This window comes from Prosopis cineraria, unplaced genomic scaffold (genome assembly GCF_029017545.1).
Source record: "Prosopis cineraria cultivar Desert tree isolate PC_DT_omini unplaced genomic scaffold, ASM2901754v1 PC9, whole genome shotgun sequence".
Taxonomy (NCBI): domain Eukaryota; kingdom Viridiplantae; phylum Streptophyta; class Magnoliopsida; order Fabales; family Fabaceae; genus Prosopis; species Prosopis cineraria.
Window position 1 is genome coordinate 21064807 of NW_026555340.1, and position 21801 is coordinate 21086607.

Sequence of the window (21801 nt, forward strand, 5' to 3'; positions counted from 1 at the left end):
GGGAGGTTAAAATAATATTTTTTATTTTTGAGTAAATGAATAAATTATCTTTAAAATTTTAGGTGTAAGAGCATCATAGACTCTAAACTTTTTTATTATACAAATTATTTTCTCAATTTTTGAAAATAGTACAATCAGGCCATTTTCATAAATAAAAATTAATTTTAACCGTTAGTTGACTATAAAATGATCTAAAAAATGACCTAAAATTACAGACAAGAACCAAATCTTTTTCATATTTTTTGTAATTTTTGAGATCATTTTTTTATCTTTTTTTAATCAACTAACAATTAAAATTAATTTTTGTTTGGCAAAAAAATTTGTTGATTTTTTGTACAATAAATAAGTTCACAATTTATGATGTTACTGAATCTAAAATTTAATGAATAATTTTCTTATTTATGCTTTATCTCTGGTAATTTATTTATAAGGTAAAAATTTAATTGATATTAAGTTTTTATAATGTACTAATTTGTAATTTTTTATTAATCAAAAGTCAAAGCTAATATTTATTATAACATTACACCTTTCTTTTCTTTTATTGTTGAAGTGTAACATTGCACTAAAACAAATTAAAATTTGTGGTCCCATATGCTCTCAACATGAGAATAATTATAGTGAACTTCTCGTTCAGGTAATAACGAGGTAAAACGGATCGCAATGGATTAAAAAAAAAAAAAGATACATCCAAGCGTCGGGTAATTTAAAGGAAAAGGAAGAGGGAATATACAACGTGCACTGATGATAAGCCAAATTGAATGTGGCTCAGGTAAACAAATTCCGAGCATCCTTAATTTATTTACGTCAGACGATAACAGAAACCTCAGCCCCATCGAAGATCAATTAATTACTTCTCTTTTCTCTGCCATGACAGTACCGTAACAAACTGGATATGCACGAAAAGACAAATAAAAAATTAAAAGAATTAAAGAACTATACACCATACACTATATGCCGTCCTTGTTCATCATCTTCTTCTTCTACCTTTCAACTTCTACATTTTCCACCTCCGTTAAGATCCAAAATTTTCTTTGGTGTCCACATTCATAGGCTTCAACCTCAATTACATGCACACTCACACGTGTAGTCTTCACCTATCTAGCTGTCCAAAACTTTCTTCTTAACTCACAAGTCACACCGTACGTCGTCCCCACCTGAAGATGATGCTCTCTGCAAATTCTTCTCAAAATTTTTTGTCTGTTTCTGAAACAACACTCGTCAAGCTGCATGATGCTCCAAACCCCAAATGTCATCCATGCATTGAAACCAGACCTCACGCTCCTTCATTTTCTTCTGTATAAATACCCAACTGATCTTCCTCTTCATTCCATCAGCACTCATCGTTAGCTCTTCTATCCGTGATCATCAATCATGGATTCTATCATAGCCAGGCTCCGTCTTCTCCTATTTCTGGGTTCTGTTATCCTCGCGGTGGCCTCCATTGGCCTTGCTTACTCGGATGAACAGAGCTCTAACTACCGAGTCTGTGTCAAAAGCTGTGCCTTTCACAACAGTCTCGCCTGCCAAGCTCGTTGCAAGCTGACGAACGACGCCGAAGAGAAGGAAGAAGCAGCGGAACGTGACCCTCGTCTTCCTGACCCTCGCCGCCGTCCATGGCAGCAGCCGGAGGAGAAGGAACAAGAAAGACGCGAAGAGGGGGAAGAGGAGGAGGAACGACCTCAGTGGCAGAGAGAGAAGGAACAAGAAGAACGTCAACGCCGCCGACGACCTGGTAAGAGGTCGGGAGAAAAAGAAGAAGAAGAAGAGGGACAAGGACAAGAAGAGAAGGAACAGGAACAGGAACAGGAAGAACAGAAACAGCAACGGGAAAACCCGTATTACCTACCCTCTGATAGATTTCAGACCCGTTTCGAGAACGAACACGGTCGGATCCGGGTTCTTCAAAGATTCGACAACATATCCGATCACCTTCGGATGCTCAAATATTACCGGATCATCGAGTACGTATCCAGACCCGGAACCCTCCTCATCCCCCACCACTCTGATGCCGAGTACCTCGTCGTCGCCATTCAAGGTACGTAAACAGCCGTGATCTTTAATTCATTCTAGCATTCTGGGTATTATATAACATACATATATATTGAAAGCTACCTAAACTTGAAACATGATTTGATTAATTCCAGGAAGGGCCTTAGTTACTATTGTGCTTCCCAACTACAAACAGTCCTTCAACCTCAAGCAGTACGATGTTCTGAGGGTTCCTGCAGGGGCTATATGTTATACTGTTAATCGAGCTAACAATCAAGATCTTCAGCTGATCAAACTCGCTTTACCCGTCAACACTCCTGGTCAATTTGAGGTTTGTTCTTAACTATCAATTTCATATATTAATTAATCCTCGGAATCTCCGAAAAGATTCTCATTATCGATGATCACATTGTGTGTAGAACTTCTACCCCTCTGGCAATCACATCCCCCAATCCTACTTCAAAGCCTTCAACAAGAAGACTCTCCAGGCAGCCTTCAAGGTAAGAAGCATCATCGACATCATTGATGTGACAGTTTTTTTTTTTGGCTGTGTTCTGATTGATTAAAGTTGTGGATTGATGCGGAACAGGCACCGTACGAGGAGATACAGAGCGTGTTCTGGGGATCAGAGGGGCAAGAACAGGGTTCAGAAGAAGGAGTGATAGTGAAGTTGGAGAGAGAACGGTTAAGATCATTGCTGAGGAGGCCAGCCCAATCAAGTTCATCATCAAGGGAAGAGAGAGAATCATCATTAGGTCCTTTCAACTTGAGAAACATCGAACCTCACTACTCCAACAACCATGGCTCCTTACGTGAAGCTCACCCTCATAACTACCAATCCCTTCAAGACCTCGGCATCGGTATCACTCACTTAAAGCTCAGAGAGGTATTCACACTGCAAACACGCGAAGACACGTCACTGAACCAATCAAAGTCTTTTATTTAGAATATGAGTCGGACTTGATGGGCGTTCTGCTTAAGTCTATTTAGAATTTGGGCTTGAAAATTTCTATGCAGCAGTGTTTAAGTTTTGTAAAAATGAACTATTAAGTCTTCTTTTTTATTTTAAATTTTACCTTTAAAAATTAAGATATTTTCAATTTTTAAATTAAATTTAGATTTTTAAAATATTATAATTTGAATTTAAAAAGGCCTATCAATACAGAATTGGATTTTTAAAAAGGATCGATTTTAAAGTAAACGGGCTTTTGGGTCGGAGTTGACATGATCTCTACTAGGAACAATGTGGCGTGGTGAATTTTGATGATGAATTGCAGGGATCTCTGTTTCTGCCTCACTACAATACAAGGGCGATAGTACTGGGCTTTGTGGCTGACGGAGAAGGAGACACTGAGATGGCGTGCCCACATCTGGCGAACCAGCAGAGATCATCATCAGAAGATGAAGAAGGAGGAGAGTATAACCGAAAAGGTAGAAGACAGAGCGAGAGCGAACAGGGACAGCAACGGCAACGACAACAACAGGAGGAAGATCAAGAAGAACAACAAGATCAGCGTAGAGAAGGACAGGTTAAGAGGTTGTCGGCGAAACTGTCGAAGAGTGGTCTTTACATATCTCCGGCAGGTCATCCGGTGGCCATCAGAGCCTCAGGGAACAGCAACTTGGAGGTGGTCGAGTTCATCCTTAACGCCCCCTACAACTTCAGGAACTTCCTCGCAGGTACGTAACACACACACACACACAGAGGCGAAGAATGATCAGGATATATATAACATATGGGTGATAAATATGTGAATGAAGGTGCGAGAGACAATGTACTGAAGAATATAGACAGAGAGGTGATGGAGGCGGCATCTGAAAGGTCAAGTAAAGAATTGGAGAAGCTGCTCCGTCGGCAGGAAGCGTCGTACTTTGTGGATCGTGAGGATCAGCCACGAGGGGGAGACAAGTCGCCGAGGAAGCCAAACAAGGTTGCTTGGTCTTCAATCTTGACGGCTTTCATGTGAGTGAGTCAGTGAGCGAGCGTTGTGCACTCTATAATTAATAATAAATAAATAAAGTATGTAATGATGCCATCTTTAATTAGCCTATTATAAGGCACGTATGTAAGGGCTTATTATAGTATCTAATCTAAGGGCTTATCCCATAAATGTGAGCTGTACACGAAAGGAGTAGTACTATATGTATCTGATCTATCCTTGTATGAATAAAATGACGCCTAGTTTTTCTCTTTCATAAATAAATGGCTTCTCTCTTCTAAGTTCTAATCGATATCTTCTGTTTCTATGTGTACCTAGCCATGTCTTGATGAGTACTAATCATTATGGAACTACTTGAACACACTTTTCAATTTCAAGATAAAATGATCACTTTAATTTGAATTAGTGTGGTCAAAATTTACTTATTCAAAAAATGTTTCAGTTATAGTTATTGGATGTTATCAACACACTTATTATCATGTTACGTAGGATACTTATTGAATGAATAAATTTGTGTCCAAAGGTAGAACCATATCACCCTACCCCCCAACTGGCCAATGTCATTCTTCATTACTTTTTGGACTAGATTTGGTATATTGGGCTTGAAGGAGAAATTATTGAGGCCCAATCCAATTTTATGGAATATAAGCTCAACGACTAGCCAACTTGTTAGAACGCTACGTTTAGAAAGATTTATGACAGAGTCTCACCCATTCTTCCTCACATTTGAATTACATGGCACACTAACTCTCACCTCTCTACACAATGAAGTTTACCCTCAATGATATGATAGTGTGGATAGTTACCTATTCTTTCTTGTTCCAAAGTTCAAATTTAAAGGAGTGCGTTGTTACCACTTTTTTTATAAATAAGCAACGAGTGTATAATTGAGGTTATTTTGACACTCTGCATATTCAACCCAATCAACTAAACAATTTGCCCAATGCAATAGTTAGACACTTGACCCAGTGTCATCCCCAGTTTTCCCAGTGCAACTCTATCACTATAGCTTAGGCTCCCTTAACTATTTTACTTTATCTTTTCCTTCGTTGGACGGATAACCCATTACACTTACTCACCAGTAATGCAATCCGGCAATGTGCATTGCTTGACATGCTCCTAGTTTTTCACTGTGCTTTGGCACTCCAAGGAAGGGATCTTAGAAACCTACACAATTGTTTGATCTAACTCTCATCTTGAGGATCTATTCCTCTGACACACCTGGCAAACCCTTAAGGGGTAGGAAGCTCCAAACCTAAATTCCAAAACCAAACCGACAATTATATATACTACAAGCTTGTTGTCTCTCCTCACACCAGTGCATGCAGCGAGGCATACGCCTCATAATCCAAACTAATACCTCTCCCTTATCTTATCATCCTATCCAGGAAATAGGCATCCACAATTATACATTTATGTATAAATAATATGTGTGTGTATATGTAAGTTATATATTTTATTCATTATTTAAAAAACATTAAAATATGCAATTCAATAGTTTACAAAATATTTATTTTTGATTAATTTTATCCTTTTATTTATAAATTTATACCGTACAAATTATATATCTTGTTAAATTATTATAAAAATAGAGCATTCTTATTAAATATAGATTCATTTTTCTTATTTAATTTTTCTATAATTAAATTAGTTAAGATTACTTTAAAGATGCCAAATATGTAATATTTTAAAATTCAAATATTACTATAGTAATTTATTTTTTGACAAAATTTGAAGATCTGTCCTAATATCATTGTTCAAATAATCAATATGCAATAACATAGGAAGCATGTAAAAAATATAAACGTTCAGTAACTATTTTTAATTCTTTCTCAAAGTTAATGTATTAGATTTGTTTCCAGTAAATTATATATAAGACATATAGTTTTCGATTTATTTAAAATATTTCATAAACATACAAGTTTTATTGTCTAACATTTATAAATTTATAGAAAATTTTTAATAATATTAATTTTCTAATTAAAAATATCTAATTAGTTATAAACATTATCTTTCAAAAAAAAAAAAAATTGGCCCCCCAACGTTGATAAGCTGGTTCCGCCCTTGTTTGTGTTACTAAATTCAAATCCAAGTAATATAGCTTAGGAATGACCTTTAATTTCTTATAAATAACAAATAATATATTACTCTTCTGATCTTATTTATAAGGTAGATAAAAAATAATATTTGGTCTTACTTATATGACATTTGTCAATTTTCAATGTTTTTCTTTATCTTTTTACTTTTATTAAATATTTTGAATAAAAATATTAATAATAAGATTCAAGAATATTTATTAGGGGTAAATGTGAAAACTTATTAAATTTTAAAATAATATTAATGAGATTTAAAATTTTTTAATTCTTGTAAAACATGTCAAAATATGTTAAAATTAACTTATAAATAGGATAAAAAAAAAATCCTTAACTATCAGTAATTTTTTATTTTAAGCTTCACAGTCATTTTATTTGTAAATTAAATGGTAGCGACATAAATGTGAACCTACATATTCACTGATAACTTAAGGCAAGCCCAAACTAATTTAACAAGTTATTATAATCAAGCGTTTAAAAATTATTGGACTTGGTTTAGGGAAGGGGCTGCGCGAACGCAGGCCCCCACTTTCACAAATTATGACGTAGGCTCCACTATTCAAGTAGACCTTAGGCATACACCCCTCCCAAGTGCAGTGGAAGTCACATGCCTAGGCTATGGGCCTTGTTGATCACCCATTAACCCCGTCCAGGTAAGTATGTTTTAATTGTTCTCCTTCCCTTGCTTTTATAGTCTCTCTTCCACTCTTACACTTCTTGTATGCTCGATGTGGGACTCTCATTGATATCAGCCAAGCTTCCTTTCCTAACTAGCTAATTATATATCCACATCATCTGAGCGGCTGAGCGTTTCTTATGAAAAGTTCACTTTACAACAAACTTAGAAAATTGCACGAACTTAATTATCACTTTCTAAAACAAAAGATAAAAAATTACATATATAAGCTAAGAAAGTGATTAAAATTGTGTGCGTTTCTTATCACGCATCGCCATTCCCCAGCAAAATTTCATAATAGACATCGCTACTTTTACTTTTTTAATTATTGTAAAAGTTTCAGTTCATGATATGTGAGATTATTAAATGCCTATAATATTATTAAAAAATTGTACCGAGAAAATAAAACATTTGGATCATATATATGTGGTATTAAACATCCTGTAATTACCTCCTAGCATCATACTGTATTTTGGCAGATTAACCGTCCGAGAATTAGAGGTTAAAATGATTGGCATGGATTAACATAAATTAGGTCTAACAAAATAAGCTAATATTTTATAACATGATAAATTAAAGTTTGAATTCTTGCTACAAAAAGTGTTCATATTTAATACTCAACTGTGCTTTGAACATGAGTGTTTTTGTTAAGTGGACACTTGAGCAAAATAAAAAAAAGATTGCCATTGGGTAAAGGATATAATTACTATTTGTACATGAGGACTGCAAGGCTGCTTGGAAGAGCAGCATCTTCCACCAAATAAGCTGCAATACCTCTATCTATGATGGGATGGTAGCTTGATGAGCATAATATAAAACCCATAATTGAGCATAAACAAAACAATGGAAGGCATATGAACGGTGGAAAGTTCCATAAATACTTGAAGTCTAATCTAGTCTCAAAGACTTGCAAAAAATAGAAAAGAACAATATCACCCCAAGTGTTTGGTCCTGTTCAACTTCATTGGATTACCAGCCAAAAAAAAAACTTCATTAGATTGTCTTGGTGAACGTTCTAATAGAAGAACCCATCAAAACCTAAGACATATATCCCGCCCTTAACATCAACCTTGCTGGGAATATCAGTATCACATCTCACTTGGTGTTTGGTACCTTTCCTTCCTAAGAAACCATCAACATCTGTTACTCTCATCCTCAAGTTTGATTGACTTCTTTCTTTTTTCTTTTTAAAAGACAAGGTCCTCAATGAAGAATGTTATAACATTAAAAGCATATGCATCTTCTCATGAAATTTTAGCCTGTAAATAGTATAGGGTGTCAGATGAAAACTTATCACAAAACTTGCACTTCCTATCAATGGCTAAATGGAATGTTCCATGATTAGAATGTCACTCTACGCCAATCCCACCATGAGTGCAGTCCTTTTTAGGATAGGTATCTTCAAAGTCCTAAATTTTGATCCTTTTACTCATCCTACTTTCTAAACCAAATGACTCTGCTCTTCACTTGCATTCAGACTTGTCACCCTTAACTTCATCTTGTGATCGACAATGGTATGAGACAACTTTTACTGAAGCTTCTTGAGGACAACATTGAGTGATAGCTCTAACTCCAGACAATTGAGCAGAAGAAATATATAGGCTAGAGGAGCTATCATATTTGACACCAACTGGTTGAGAACCCACAGCAAAAAGGGAACTTGGGATTGACAATTGGAAGCTACTTTACAATGTCTAGCAACATGTTCTATTCCTATGCAAGAAGGACACACTCTTCTAACTTGCTCCAAAACAATTGACACATTCAAAGTCACACCATCAATTAATTTTAAATTATTAAGATTGATAGAGCTCAGGCAAAATTCAGAAATGTAAACTTGAAGGCGCAAACCAAAACCTTTGAAATGGCTTTTATCATCATAGAAAATAAAATTTCCAAAACACTGTCCAACATACCATGCTGTTTTCACATCGTGATATTGCAACATCCATGGTCCATGAAAAATTATATAATTTAAATCCTCCTCATATTACAAGTAAAGTAAAAATGAGTTTTGAAAATTGTTGAACCATTGATATCAACCCTTGCAATTTCCAATGGATGCTAATCAAGAATAACAAGTTTGAGATATGTAACTATCAACCATCAATCACCATAGCAAAAAGGAAGAGGTTCTTATTAACAGATAACATGTTGAACACATAAGAAAGAAACATAGTTTCATATCTTCCACAAAATTGAAACGGTAAAGATGGAATATTGATTGATGTTAATAACACAGTAAATTGGAAGATGCAAACAAATTTTGGGAAAAAATCTGTAGATTGATCAGTTAACGCTGGCTTGAGTACTAGAAAAAAATTGAGCAGTATTAAAAAAGTTGATGAAGAAGATTATTGTGAAGAAAATCTAACTCTGAATCAACAGTAGAGATAGGAAGACAAATGATACTTCCCTACATCAGAAGGCAGGTCTAATCCTTGTTAATGCAAATTAAGACAAGAGTGAGATTGAGAGATGAAGAGATGATGGATGAGAAGACAAGCGATAGCGGTAATGGTAGCTAGGGTTAGAGATGTAAGGTTGTCCTTACTAATTCTCACTTGACTAAACACTCTAATGGTAATCATAGAATTAACCCTTAAGAATTACCCTTACATCAGAAAGTCATTACAGTTTTCCAAAAGTCAAAACCAACATAAATGAGATCATACATTTTTTAAGTTTTAAAACATAACCACATAATTTTTATAAGCCCAAAATTAAAGTACAAATGATTACAGAAGCATGGGATATCAGTTTGTATCAAAGAATTTGCATTTAAGTTGAAAATAACATTCTAGTACAAGAAAAAGAGGATGCATTGCGGTATGTTACACATGAGTCACGACATGTTTCTCTCTATGTCATACTCTGTGGCACATTGCATATAATTGACAGACATTTGACAACAATAGGGGCTAAACTTCTAATGCCTCTCAATTCATTCAATGTCTAATTAAGGTGATCTAGATGTTAATAGAAAGCTCTTTTAGAGCTCTAGTTAATAGTATTAGTCTTATATACAAATTATTTCTCAATTAAGATTTGGATATCCATTTGCAAAATCACTCTTTTTTACACTTAAACCACAACTAAGGTGTTTAATTTCACTATCAAGTGCCAGGAGCTCATAACCATCCCTTGACCACACTCAATAGACTAAAAGATACATGTGCTATACACTACATCACTCTAATAACATGCACATCACATTTTTAATACTCAACCTCTTAATTTTTAAAAATAGCAAGGGAAGTCAATTTCTCACGAATCATCATAATCATGCATTTACACATTTACTTATTTGCATTATTATTTTAGCTCTTTCTAAATACACACACAAAGAACTTATAACCTATAGCTCAAAATACAATTTCTAACATCAACATCAATTGGTGCAAGTAAATCAAAAGAATATGCACTCTGCCTAGATGGCATTTTCATATTAGATTACACATAATAAATCAAAATAGAAGCCTACTATTAGAAATCAAATATCCTAGGCCTTGGGTGCTTTTCACCTGCCTTGACTTAGTTAGCTCTTGTAAATATTGAAGAGAGAAGGGTAAGTATAACTATTAAATAATCGAGATATATCTTTATATTTATATTAATGCATGTCAATTAATTACATAAATGCAAGTAGCAAACAAAACCATTTCACATTATTCCACAACTTACAAGTCCAATCATTCACAACATTATCAACATGCAAATAAATAAATATATCTCAAAAGGGTCATAATGATAATAACAATGTGCCCTTAATAATAATAGGTAAAGCCACAATAATAACAACCATATAATTATAATATGATATGCAAGATCAATGCCTTCCTTATATCCTCCTGACACCCTAAACATCAAACCATGTGCTATTTTAAGGGATTGATCCATATAATTAGACTATCCAAGCCTTCTACTTGTGAGGAATTTTCTGACCAAGACTACTACACTCACTTATGGGTTATAGTTTTCTCCAAATTATATACTATGGGGTGCCATATCCTTAAGCTTGCTTTCTTATTGAACAAGTGAAAGCTAGTTAGGTTTAAGTCCCTCATAAAATAAGTGAGACAATATAAATATATGATCAAGGTGAGCCATCGAGCTTTGAATGGCGATCATACCACATAGATTTAAATTTACTACTACTCTTCTTAAGCAAACTTCATCATAAAAGACCATAATGTACAAATGCTTAACTCATAGCATGCCTTTAATCATCATGACTAGTACATAATATATCATCATCATTTTCATCATATCACAAATCATCATATATTTCTCCCAACACAACTCAACATATAACTCTACAAACACTTACAAGTTTCTCCATATAACTCACCCATTGACAATCATTTCATTTGCATGTTCACACATACATTTATCCTTTCAACGATTCATAACTCATAACCTTTAATTTTCAAATACTTCATACCATACTTGCATAAAATAATTTCACATATCTCTATAATAGTTTATAAAACCAAATAACTAATTAACACACAAAAATAAAAGTAACATTTCTCTTGATTACCTCAAATATTTGAGAGGTTAAATGCTTACCCCTTAATACAATCAATTTTAAAGCTTTCTTCAAGCTCGAATGGTGCCAAAAGGGTGATAAATTTACAATTAGTAATACCCATAATCATTAATTTCACTATTAATGAAATTACAACCCTCAGAACAACACTTTGACTACTCAAAATCCCAATCTCCTTGCATTTGAACATATCCATTAAGTTTATTATCTCCCATTGTCTCCAACTAACATCAACAAACTTTCTAGTCATAATTAATAGCACTAAACAACTCTTAACCACCTCATTTATAACTATTTTCAGCCATTAATTGCTTCCTTCCACCAAACACTAATAAAGTTTTGAATACTAGATTTAAATAATCTAAATAACTTTCGTTAACACTATTTAAGTTAATGGGTTCGGATTCATAACTTCATATGTCCAAAAATAACTTCCATAACTCAAACCCTTACTCAAAAACTTGAGAAAATGGAAAAGGATGGAAGTAGAGGGTTTAGAAAACTTATCTTTAATGTTTACAAGCTTCAAAATGCTTCTAGACCTTTTAATTAGACATGCCCTAATAGAGCTTCTCCTGCGTTCTTCATTTTCTCTATGCAATTAACAAGGCTCTTTTTTTTTTTCAAAAATTCAACCACACATCACGACATGCTACACATGCACTGTGGCACATGATACAGAGATTTAGGCTTTGCGTTTCTGTGACTCATGCTACGGCATCCAATGCGGCATGTGGTATAGAGCCACTTTTTCTTGTTTTTCTCTCTTATTGACGTCTAGGTGATCTGGTTTTGCTTTATATCCAAACCTAAGGCTAAAACTACAACTCAATACATTCATTAGCTCTATCTAACACACACCATACTAATTTACTTAATTAACCTCATTTAACTTAGTTAATTAGGGGTTAATTTTCAAGATGTTATAAGAAAGACAAAGGCTCTCCATTCAACAACAACAAAGGTTCTCTACCATTAAGAGCTAATATGTTTCGAGACCAATCAAAGCCGAGTTGTTGCATATCAACATATTGAAGAGGAAGATTAAGATTGAGATTGAGATGCACAGATGCAAGGATGCGGTGGCGGGGTTTGGGTTGCAGAGACAAAGCTCTCCCTCCAGTAATTTGCATGCCCTACTCTACTTGTGTTCAAGATGTTGCTTAGTTGAGATTGATCCTCTATGGATCCTTTTTATAATTTTTTTTAAATAAAAAAACTAGTTGATTGTTCACAAGGAATTGAGTTATTCATTAATTCCTTTTTTTAAATCTTCAATGAAGGACAACATAAATGCAAACCTACATGTTACTAAGTCAAGCCAAGCCCAAACTATTTTAATAATTTATAATTGAGTTTTTAAAAAATTGTTGAACTTAGCATAGGGAAGAGGCTGCGCGAACGCAAGCCTCCACTACCACAAATTATAACGTAGGCTCTACCATTCAGGTAGACCTTAGGCATGCACCACTCCCGAGTGCAATGGAGATCACAGGCCTAGGACATGGGCCTTTTTGATCACCCATTAACCCCGTCCAGGTAAGTATGTTTCACATGTTCTCATTCCCTTTCTTTTATGCTCTCTCTTCCACTCTCCCACTTCTCATCTGCTCGATGTGGACTCGCACCATTTTGATATCACCCAGACTTCCCTTCCTTTCCTAATTAATTATCCATATCGATCATCTCTGGGCGTTTCTCATGCTTCCTTAGCGATACAATGACACTATCATATTCCAGTAGAAACTAAAAGTAACCCCGACTTTAAATAGAAATCGATGTATCATGATGATATGATACTCCAATCAATTTAAGGTAAAACAAAAGAAATTTGGAAATTTTATTGATTATGCCACGAAACTTTGTCAAAATACAGTGTATATATGTACAGGATTCATTCTAACGAGAACGATATTTGCTGACAAAACTTGTTTTAGCGGGTCCAAGCGAAGTAGACATAATAGCTACAGCAGAAGAGTCAATTGCCAAGAGATTATAATAATATGGAGGGGAGATATAGGGAGAAAATAATACATGTAGCAAATTGGTTGAAATCAGAACCAGAGTCAATGACGATCGATGAGATAATATAATATATCCTTTTCACACACATCTTTGTTATCTTACATTCTCATTTTCCCAGTAGACAACGAATGCAGGCAAAGCCTGTTAACCCATACAAAACTGAAATATGAATGAGAGGAAAAGAAAATCAATGAACTTATTCATAATTATGATAGAAAATTACAATAAAAAAAATCTTCAAAGGATTATTAATTACAAAACTAATCCCAAAACTCTCCAAAGGGTAATCCATGAGGTCTGGATTCAACCTTCTACTGAATACCTAACTCTTAAACATTTATATAAGCTTAGGGTATAATCAATATAATAACTAACTTTTTGTTAGTACTATATTCAATACTTCCACAAAGCCATTACGGTAATAGTTCTTCATTCTGTTGTCCACACACACACACACACAGAGACAGATTATGGCTTAAAACCTGAGTTTGGACCGAGCACTCTTCAAAACAACTGCGTACGTAAAATGTTTAAGGCGTTGAAAGTTGAAACCATCAATAACATTATAGCAGTTTCACACAAAAAGATTGATGGCTTGATTTATTTACTATAGCAGTCCAAGATGAAGAAAACACAAATGCCTACAAAACGGAATAAAACACACACACAAAACGGAATAAAACTACAAGCAGAAGCCTCCTTAGCCCTTCAAGCATCTTCCGAAAGCGGAACAAACACACACACACACACACAAACGCCTACATACATCAATACATATATCATTGCCATTGAAAGGAAGCTTCCAAGATGGAAGACAATGGAGCCTAGTTTTGGAAGACAAGGAAGCTCTAATTTGGAAGATGTCAGAACGGAAGAGAAGATAAGGCTTCTGTTTCTGGTCTTGGGAACCTTGTCCTTCTTCTCTCCTGTTTTACTTGTTCCTCTTTCTCACGACGTCGTTCTCTCTCCTCCTTCTGTCTCTCCTCACTCTCATGTCTTTCTTTTCTCTCCCTTTCTCTCTCCTTCTCAGGATCACGATGAAGCTGGTGGTGGCCTGCGACTCGGTTTCCTTGGTTAAAGGATCGTTTTCTTCTTGTTCACGGCTTAATTTTGACACACACGACGTCGTATTTCGGATTCTTGTTTTCCCATGGCATGGCTGAGGCCGGCCATAACCAGGAAACAGTACCTGCAAACAACAAATGACGAACCTTCGTGGCTTTCAAGGTAGTACTGTCTGGTGGACAAACTCGCAATACTCCTCGTTAAAAATCTGACGAGGATGAAGACTCGGGTGTTAATCTGTACATATAGGAGATGGAAGGAGCTTTTTCTTTTTGAAAAAGAAAATTAAGTAAATTGGCACTGCGAACACGAGCAGGTCAGGTCATTTCAAAAAACACTTATAAAATTACTTACAAAGTCCTTACATTTTTAGTGGGATTTAAAACATGATCTTATTAATTGTGAATTAGATCTTTATTAACTGTAACGATTTTATTGGTAGGAATTCGAGTACTTCTTAATTTTTGCTTTAACTATAGGCATGGGCTTGAGAATTTTGGGAGGCAGGTGGTGTCATGATGAAGGTGAGCATATGTGTAAGTTTTAATCATTTGCATGTCATGAGTAAAGGACACGTGGGCATGGGTGGCGTGGAGGCTGATGAGTGTTTCAGCAAAATGGACAAGAACTCGAGAAGATTACCAAAGCATTGAATACTGAGGAATCAGTGTCATGTGTTCATTTGAGTGCGAGTACTCTGTCAGACTGTGGCGAAAAAAAAAATTATTTTAAGAAATTGCTAATTAAAAATTTTCCATTTGGATGAAGCAAATTTAATTTGGAGTCCATATTACAATCATACCTCTCAAACCACAAGCCAAACATGGACAGTGTATCGTAACAGCCTAAGAATAATTGTTATTTTGAAATTGTACAAAAAATACTAACAAATAGTCTAAATTTTAATCAAAATTAATAATATTTTAAAACAACCTTACTTAGTATAATGCCTTAACCTTAAATTAGAGTTCAAGTGAAATGTAAATATACCAAAAGCAGAGCAATGTCATCTCTCATGTATTAAGAAGGAAGTAATTTCATCTCTCTGTATAATTTTCATTAATTTAACTATTAATTGACCAAAAAAATATACAATTGTAAGCAAGTTAAAGTAAAATCATGTTCAAAGAAAATAAGCCATAGAAAAAAAAAGTAAACTATTTTATGCACCAATGCGTTTGCATGGTGAAAAAGTAGATTAAGATCTCAATCCTTAAACTTTGCTCAAAAAAAGAAAAACAAAAATCTCAATCCTTTAACATCCAAGAAAAAGTATGATATTAAATATTGGTGTTTATATATAAAGGATGACTCTATTAATGGTCGCTTTATTTCATGTTTCAACATCATCTTTGTCTAACTATATATATCCTGCTGAAGCAAGAAATTTAAGATAAGGAAGAAAAAGGGGACCATGAATATGACAAATAAAGTAAAAAAATTCGAATAATTCATATGGTTTGCAGATCCAGGTTGCAGCTGTATTAGATTCTATGTTCAATCATAGTATTATAAATTATATGTTTTCTTGCACGAGCCAATGTTCGCCTCGCCATGAGCCAGTAGATATACTATATATATAAATAAATAAAATATATATATATATATATCCCTTAAAAGGGACAAATATATTTGTCGTTGTTCATACTTAGTCCTCGGTACTTGCAAATTACATAGTACATGTACGAGGCACACAAGATGCACACTCCATTCGCCACGTTTATACACATGTCATAATTGCTGCATTGAGTGATCAGAAACTGAGAATATATCAGCTGTGTAATTTGTATGTAAAGACAACACACACACATATATAAATTAAGTATTAATTTAAGAGTTAATAATTAAAATTATAGTTAAACATGTAATTAAATTTGTTATAAAGCATTTTATTAAAGTGAGTGAGATACCAGTTTAATAGTTTACTAATTCAATGGACAAATTAACCCAGATTTTTATATTATATATAATCATGAAAGAAACAATTGTATATGAAAAAACTTGATGCTTAGTGGCCATGTTCGCAAATTTCAAGGTAGTATAGTATATTGGAGGGTTTATGTGCAGTGCAGTGATATATATGCGCGCGCGCGCGGGGGGCTGAGCAAATTAAAAGGAATGAGTAAGTTCTCAGAAATGACGATGAAAGTACTTCGTCATTTATCCTTTTTGTCTGTGGTCCAACATTACCTTATTCAATAAGTCAGGTTTTGATTTTGCGTTGATTTTGGTTAGAACATTTAAGACGCGCATGGTTTTGAACATAGCTGTGACCTAACCAAAGCAAACGTAATGTTTTGACCAAAATTAACTCAAAACCAAACTCGCATGCTCTAAGACTATTAGAATTAATCCAATCCTATTTGTAAGTTAAATATGATTAAATTTAGAGAAGAGTATTGATTTCTTAAAAAATTTCTATAAAATTTTCAAATTATCCTTAATTAAAATTACTAACATTATCCTTAAATCTTAAAATCAAACATGTCACGCCTAAATGAACCGCCGTTTCTTTTTTTAGCAAATACAGAGAACAGAGCTCTAATACTCAATCTCAATCCAAGCCTGAAAAGAGGTAAAGCTCACTCCCAAGAATGGTGCATTCTTTATCTTATAGACCTTGTTAAGTAAGTGTGAGTTAATTTTACTTAATAAGGGAAAAAGTTAGCTGGATTGAAAAGGATATAAGTAAAAAAAATCCATAAATTCAATATTTAATTTTGAATTAAAATAAGACATCATATAAACATTGAATGGCCTAGCCTAATTAAGATTTTTGAATGATCTCCTGGTTGAGAAGGAACCCACCTAGACCAAATGAAACCATCGATCAATATGTGGACGTTTTTAAAATTAACTAACTAATGATTCATTAAGTTTTATGAAGTGTCTTTAATTAAAGACGGGAAGGAATATTTGTTTGTTCAAGCCTAGCCCTGGATGTGAGAACTAACTCAGTGGAAACCATCAGGACGAAAAATAAACTTAGACTTATCAAGACAGAAATTAAAAGAAAGGGCAACAAAAGTAAATATTAGGGCTTGATTTATTTATTATAGTAATAGTAGAAAGCCAGAGCTCTGATTACATACAAAAGCCTCCTTCAAGCCCTTATATGCCCACACATATATATACATGCAAGCATTAGATTATTATTACATAGCCAATCAAAAGAAAGCATCTTCATCCAAAATGGAAGACAATGGAGCCCGCTCTTCGTCTCCTTCCTCATCACCTCGCTGCTGACGACGCTGCGCATTCACGAAGTATGATTTCTTCTGGTTTTTGATCAGTCTCTCCACTTCTTCGCCAGACCCTGGGAATGCCCTCTCCTTCACTACCCTTGGTATCTCATTAATCACGTTGTCTCTCTCACCTTCACCAAAACAATCAAAAAACCAAGTTAGCTTTATCTTGACTCATTAATATCAATGATCATCATATCAGATGAGTTTTAGCTAAGTCTCACACACACACACACACACGTATAGATAGATAGATACCTCCAAGGAAGTTTCTCTGGTTGTTCTCAGCATTGAGCAGGAATGCGATCATCCTTACATCATTCCTCTTTGAAGCTCTGAGGGCAAGTGGATGACCTGCGAGGGCCACGTAAGCATCACCTTGATTCAGCCTAGAAGAAACCCTCTGAATGTGTCCTTCACTTTGACTTTGTTCTTCTTCCTCTTGCTGCTGTTGCTGCTGCCGCTGTTGCTGCTCTCTCTCTTGATCTTGATCTTGTTCTTGTTCTTGTTCTTCTGATCTTTGATTAGCCAGATGTGGGGATGCAATTTCGACTTTTGCCATTCCATCAATAATTTGAGCCAGCACTATGGCCCTTGAGTTGTAGTGTGGTAGAAACAGAGATCCCTAGAGACGACATTATTCAACACAAAATGAATTATATATATCATCATCGTAATTGTAATTTTGTAATAAAGCATGGTTAAATAAGTACCCTTTTGAGCTCTAGCCAACCGACAGAGATATCCAAGTCTCTGAGTTGGTGGAATTCCTCAGGACAAGCCTCCCACAAGTTACCATATTCGTTGGAATAACGAGCATGAAGGTTTTTCAAGTTCATGATTGGGTTTCTTCTTCTTCTTCTTGGGCTTGAAGATGATTCGGCATGCCTTCTTAGTTCTCTTGCGTGTTCTCTCGACAATCTCACAATCACTCCCTCATTTGAACTCTGTTCTTGTCCTTGCCCTCCTTGTTGTCGGTTTCCAAATAGGATCCTTCGAATCTCGTTGATGTTCTCCTGTTTCACAACACGTTACAACGTTAATTAATCAGAACACAAATTAAATGAATGCTTATAATAATGATGATATAAATTAGAAACACATAAAACTTTAAATGTATCTAATCAAAATGGTTTAAAGAGCTATTCGATTTGGAACAAAAGAAAACTGTGAAAAAAAAAAAAAAAAAAAATAAAAAAATGAAGGATAAAGAAAAAATATAGTTAAAAGAGAGACTTGAAATTAAAAAAAAGTACAAGCTTAAAAGTTTCACAACTAGGAATATTATAAATATGTCTAATCAACTATTTTAATAAAATATGTTATTTTCTTTATTTTAAGAATAGGTTAATTTAAAACTATTTTAATAAAATATTTTATTTTCTTTATTTTTAGAATAGCTTAATTTAAATATTTGAGAGATGTGTTGTTGTTATTGGGCTAGCTCTCACATCAAAGGTAGCCTCGAGAGTTTTCCTGCTGAAGGCCTGGTAGTAAGACTGAGGGTTTTGATTGCCTGCCGGATACCAATTCTGCATTAGGAATCAACAAACAAATCCCCATGAGATTTTTGTTCGTAAAGATCAAAACTTGAAGAACAAATTAAATAACAAAGAAGGAGAAGTCTGAAGTCAATTTATGTTTGAATGATTGATGATGATGACCTCATAATTCCCAGGTATGTTGACGGGAAGAACAAGGCTTGCAGCTCTGAACCTCTGGTTTTCTTCAAGATTTGCAGTATAAACAAGGGACCCTGCTGGGACCTTCACCACGTCACCTTCCTCTATTTTGAAGGTCTCTCTATTAGTCTGGTTCACAATACTAGTAATGGCCCTTCCTGTCATAATTAATTATTAATTAATAAGAATATTTATCAACCGATTATATATATATATATATATTGAATGAAAAAAGGTCAAGACTTGCCTTCGACGGCAACAAGAAGAACTTCAGCATCGCGATGGTGGGGGAGAAACAGAGAATGTGGTTTTAACTCGTACTCGACAAGTCGATAGTTTCGGAGCCCTCGAAGGTGATTGGATCTCTGGTCGAACCTTGGGAGGATTCGGATCCGACCACGTTCGTTCTCGTAACGAGTTTGGAAGCTTTTAGATCGGAAAAGATAAGGATTCTGGTTCCGTGAGCGCTGGTCCTCGTCCTCCCTCAAGCTATGGCCAACAGAATCAGAGACCATTGCCAGGAAAACAGAACCCAGAAACAACATCAACAGAGGAAGCTTCGCCATTGTTGATAATCACTCACAAAGTCTCAGATCACTACTCGTCGATGCAAATCTGAGAATGACGAGTCGGGTATTTATAACGGAAAAAGCTGCCGAAGGAAGCACCAGCAAGGTTAGCTAGCTAGCAGCAGTGGATAGTGCCATGAAGAGTTGAACGTACGTGTACGTGTAAGGTTTGATTTGCATCTCATGCATGGACGACACGTGGACTGGAGGAGGCATGCAAGGTGACGAGTGTTTCACGATGGGACAAGAAGGGAAGACGATAAATATGACACACTGAACCTGGGAAAACATCTGCAGTAAAACTTCCAGCTATATTTCACCTTTGCTTTGTTGCTTGGATTTATCCTTAGTTTGCAAAAGGATGAGTAGGGCCTAACTAATAAATTAAATGTAAAAAAGATGAAGAGAAATGTAACATTGTTTTTAAGTTAATGAATTATTGTAATGGGGTGTGCCTTGTATCTGAGACGATTGAGTCTGAGAGATGCGAAATTAATTGAAGTTATAATTAAAGCTTTAAGTTTAATGAAGATGCATGGGATGGGACCAGTGTTCTGAATCAAGAATGATCATGTATGAATGTAAGGAATGTTGGATTTATATGTGTGGGTTCACATTTACTACCTTCTTCTCCAGTTTCTAATTTATAAAATATTTGTGGGAAAATTTGGCACATCCAAAAATATAAAACATTTTAAAAAGATTAAATTTTTATTAAATAAGTTTAATTTAATATTATTCTCTCTCTCTATTTAATTTCCATCCCTCTCTCTTTTCAATATATTAAAAAATATTAGAAAAACTTCAACAAAATTAATGAATCTTAACTTAAAAAAATTGCTTCCATGAATGTATGGTTGGATTTTGGAATGAAGAATGATGATGAATGAGCGGGTAGAGATCACTGTTTTGAAATTAAAATCCAACCCATCTGATGAAGTGAGATATGAAATTTTGTTATTAACCAGCGATTGATTTGAATCCTAAGAATATCAATCTTTTTTCTTCCAATCCCTCATTTTTATCATAAGATTCGTTTAAACCATTCTCAAAAGACTTCAAAAGCATAATGGTTAAAAACTTCCTCTATGATACGTTACATTTTGATGTTTCAGAGCGTTTAATTAAACTCTTAACGAACAAGTGGCTGAGTGGATGAGAATAGAACAAGTCAAATTTGTATCTTGTCTCCAGAAATTTAAAACAAGTATGATGCATATGTTATCTTTTTCCAAAATTTGAGATTTGGTATTTTATATTTATGAACATTATATGGCAAAATACATTTGATTAAATTAAATGATAGCTATTGTATTATGTGAGACACTAGTGGGATGAGAGAACTCATGCCCTCATCGAATCCAAACCTAATGACTAATATAATCAAAATAAACACTTGTATTCAGAGATGGTTAGCTAGTGGCCCGGGTTCGCAAATCCCTTTGGTAGTATATTATTGGAGAGGGGCAATAATGATATATGTTTACCACTATAAAAATTGAATCTTTTTACTGTTTTTTATTGGAACACAAATATTATCAGTAACAGAGGGAGGGGGACCAACAGGTATGGGCCGCAGCCCCTAATTTTTTAAAATTTTTTTATATTATGTAAGTTACAGACTTTTGACTTTCTCAAAATTTATAAAACTTTTGTAATATATATGTTTTTTAATCTTGACTCCCTTATTCTTAAATCCTCACTCTGCCCTTGAATATTATAATTAACACAGTTAAAATACAACTAAACAAAAGAAAATTAAAGGAAGGGAAAAAAAAAAACAATCCATTTTATCAGTTTTCAGACGGAAAAAGAGATAGGAGGTGAAAGAGAGAAACAGAAATTGATCAATGATTCATGAATTGAGAGAGAAGATGTTTCAGGTATACATGCAAAATGCTACCATCTCTGTGAGCAGAGGATGGATATCATTTTATTTGACAATAATCAAATAAAAACTCTTTA

General features: G+C 34.5%; 2 protein-coding genes and 2 non-coding genes across 4 annotated transcripts; 1 reads left to right on the plus strand and 3 right to left on the minus strand.

Moving 5' to 3' along the window:
* Positions 1-1360: 1360 nt before the first annotated feature.
* Positions 1361-4157, plus strand: LOC129319289 (provicilin-like). Its single transcript, XM_054964307.1, has 6 exons — positions 1361-2035; positions 2145-2320; positions 2409-2489; positions 2579-2875; positions 3267-3669; positions 3751-4157. The coding sequence occupies exons 1-6, from the start codon at positions 1372-1374 to the stop codon at positions 3954-3956; spliced, it is 1827 nt and encodes a 608-aa protein (XP_054820282.1). The 5' UTR covers positions 1361-1371; the 3' UTR covers positions 3957-4157.
* A 2365-nt stretch (positions 4158-6522) lies between these two features.
* On the minus strand, positions 6523-6683 carry LOC129321125 (U1 spliceosomal RNA). Its single transcript, XR_008595916.1, has one exon. It is a non-coding gene; the product is annotated as a U1 spliceosomal RNA (small nuclear RNA).
* Positions 6684-12637: 5954 nt separating this feature from the next.
* Positions 12638-12797, minus strand: LOC129321136 (U1 spliceosomal RNA). Its single transcript, XR_008595925.1, has one exon. It is a non-coding gene; the product is annotated as a U1 spliceosomal RNA (small nuclear RNA).
* Positions 12798-17507: 4710 nt separating this feature from the next.
* Positions 17508-19833, minus strand: LOC129319653 (conglutin beta 1-like). Its single transcript, XM_054964744.1, has 7 exons — positions 19511-19833; positions 19250-19421; positions 19037-19117; positions 18299-18601; positions 18130-18210; positions 17844-18054; positions 17508-17716 (listed from the first exon to the last, which is right to left on the minus strand). Exons 1-7 carry the CDS (start codon positions 19831-19833, stop codon positions 17508-17510), a joined length of 1380 nt encoding a protein of 459 aa, XP_054820719.1.
* Positions 19834-21801: the final 1968 nt, after the last annotated feature.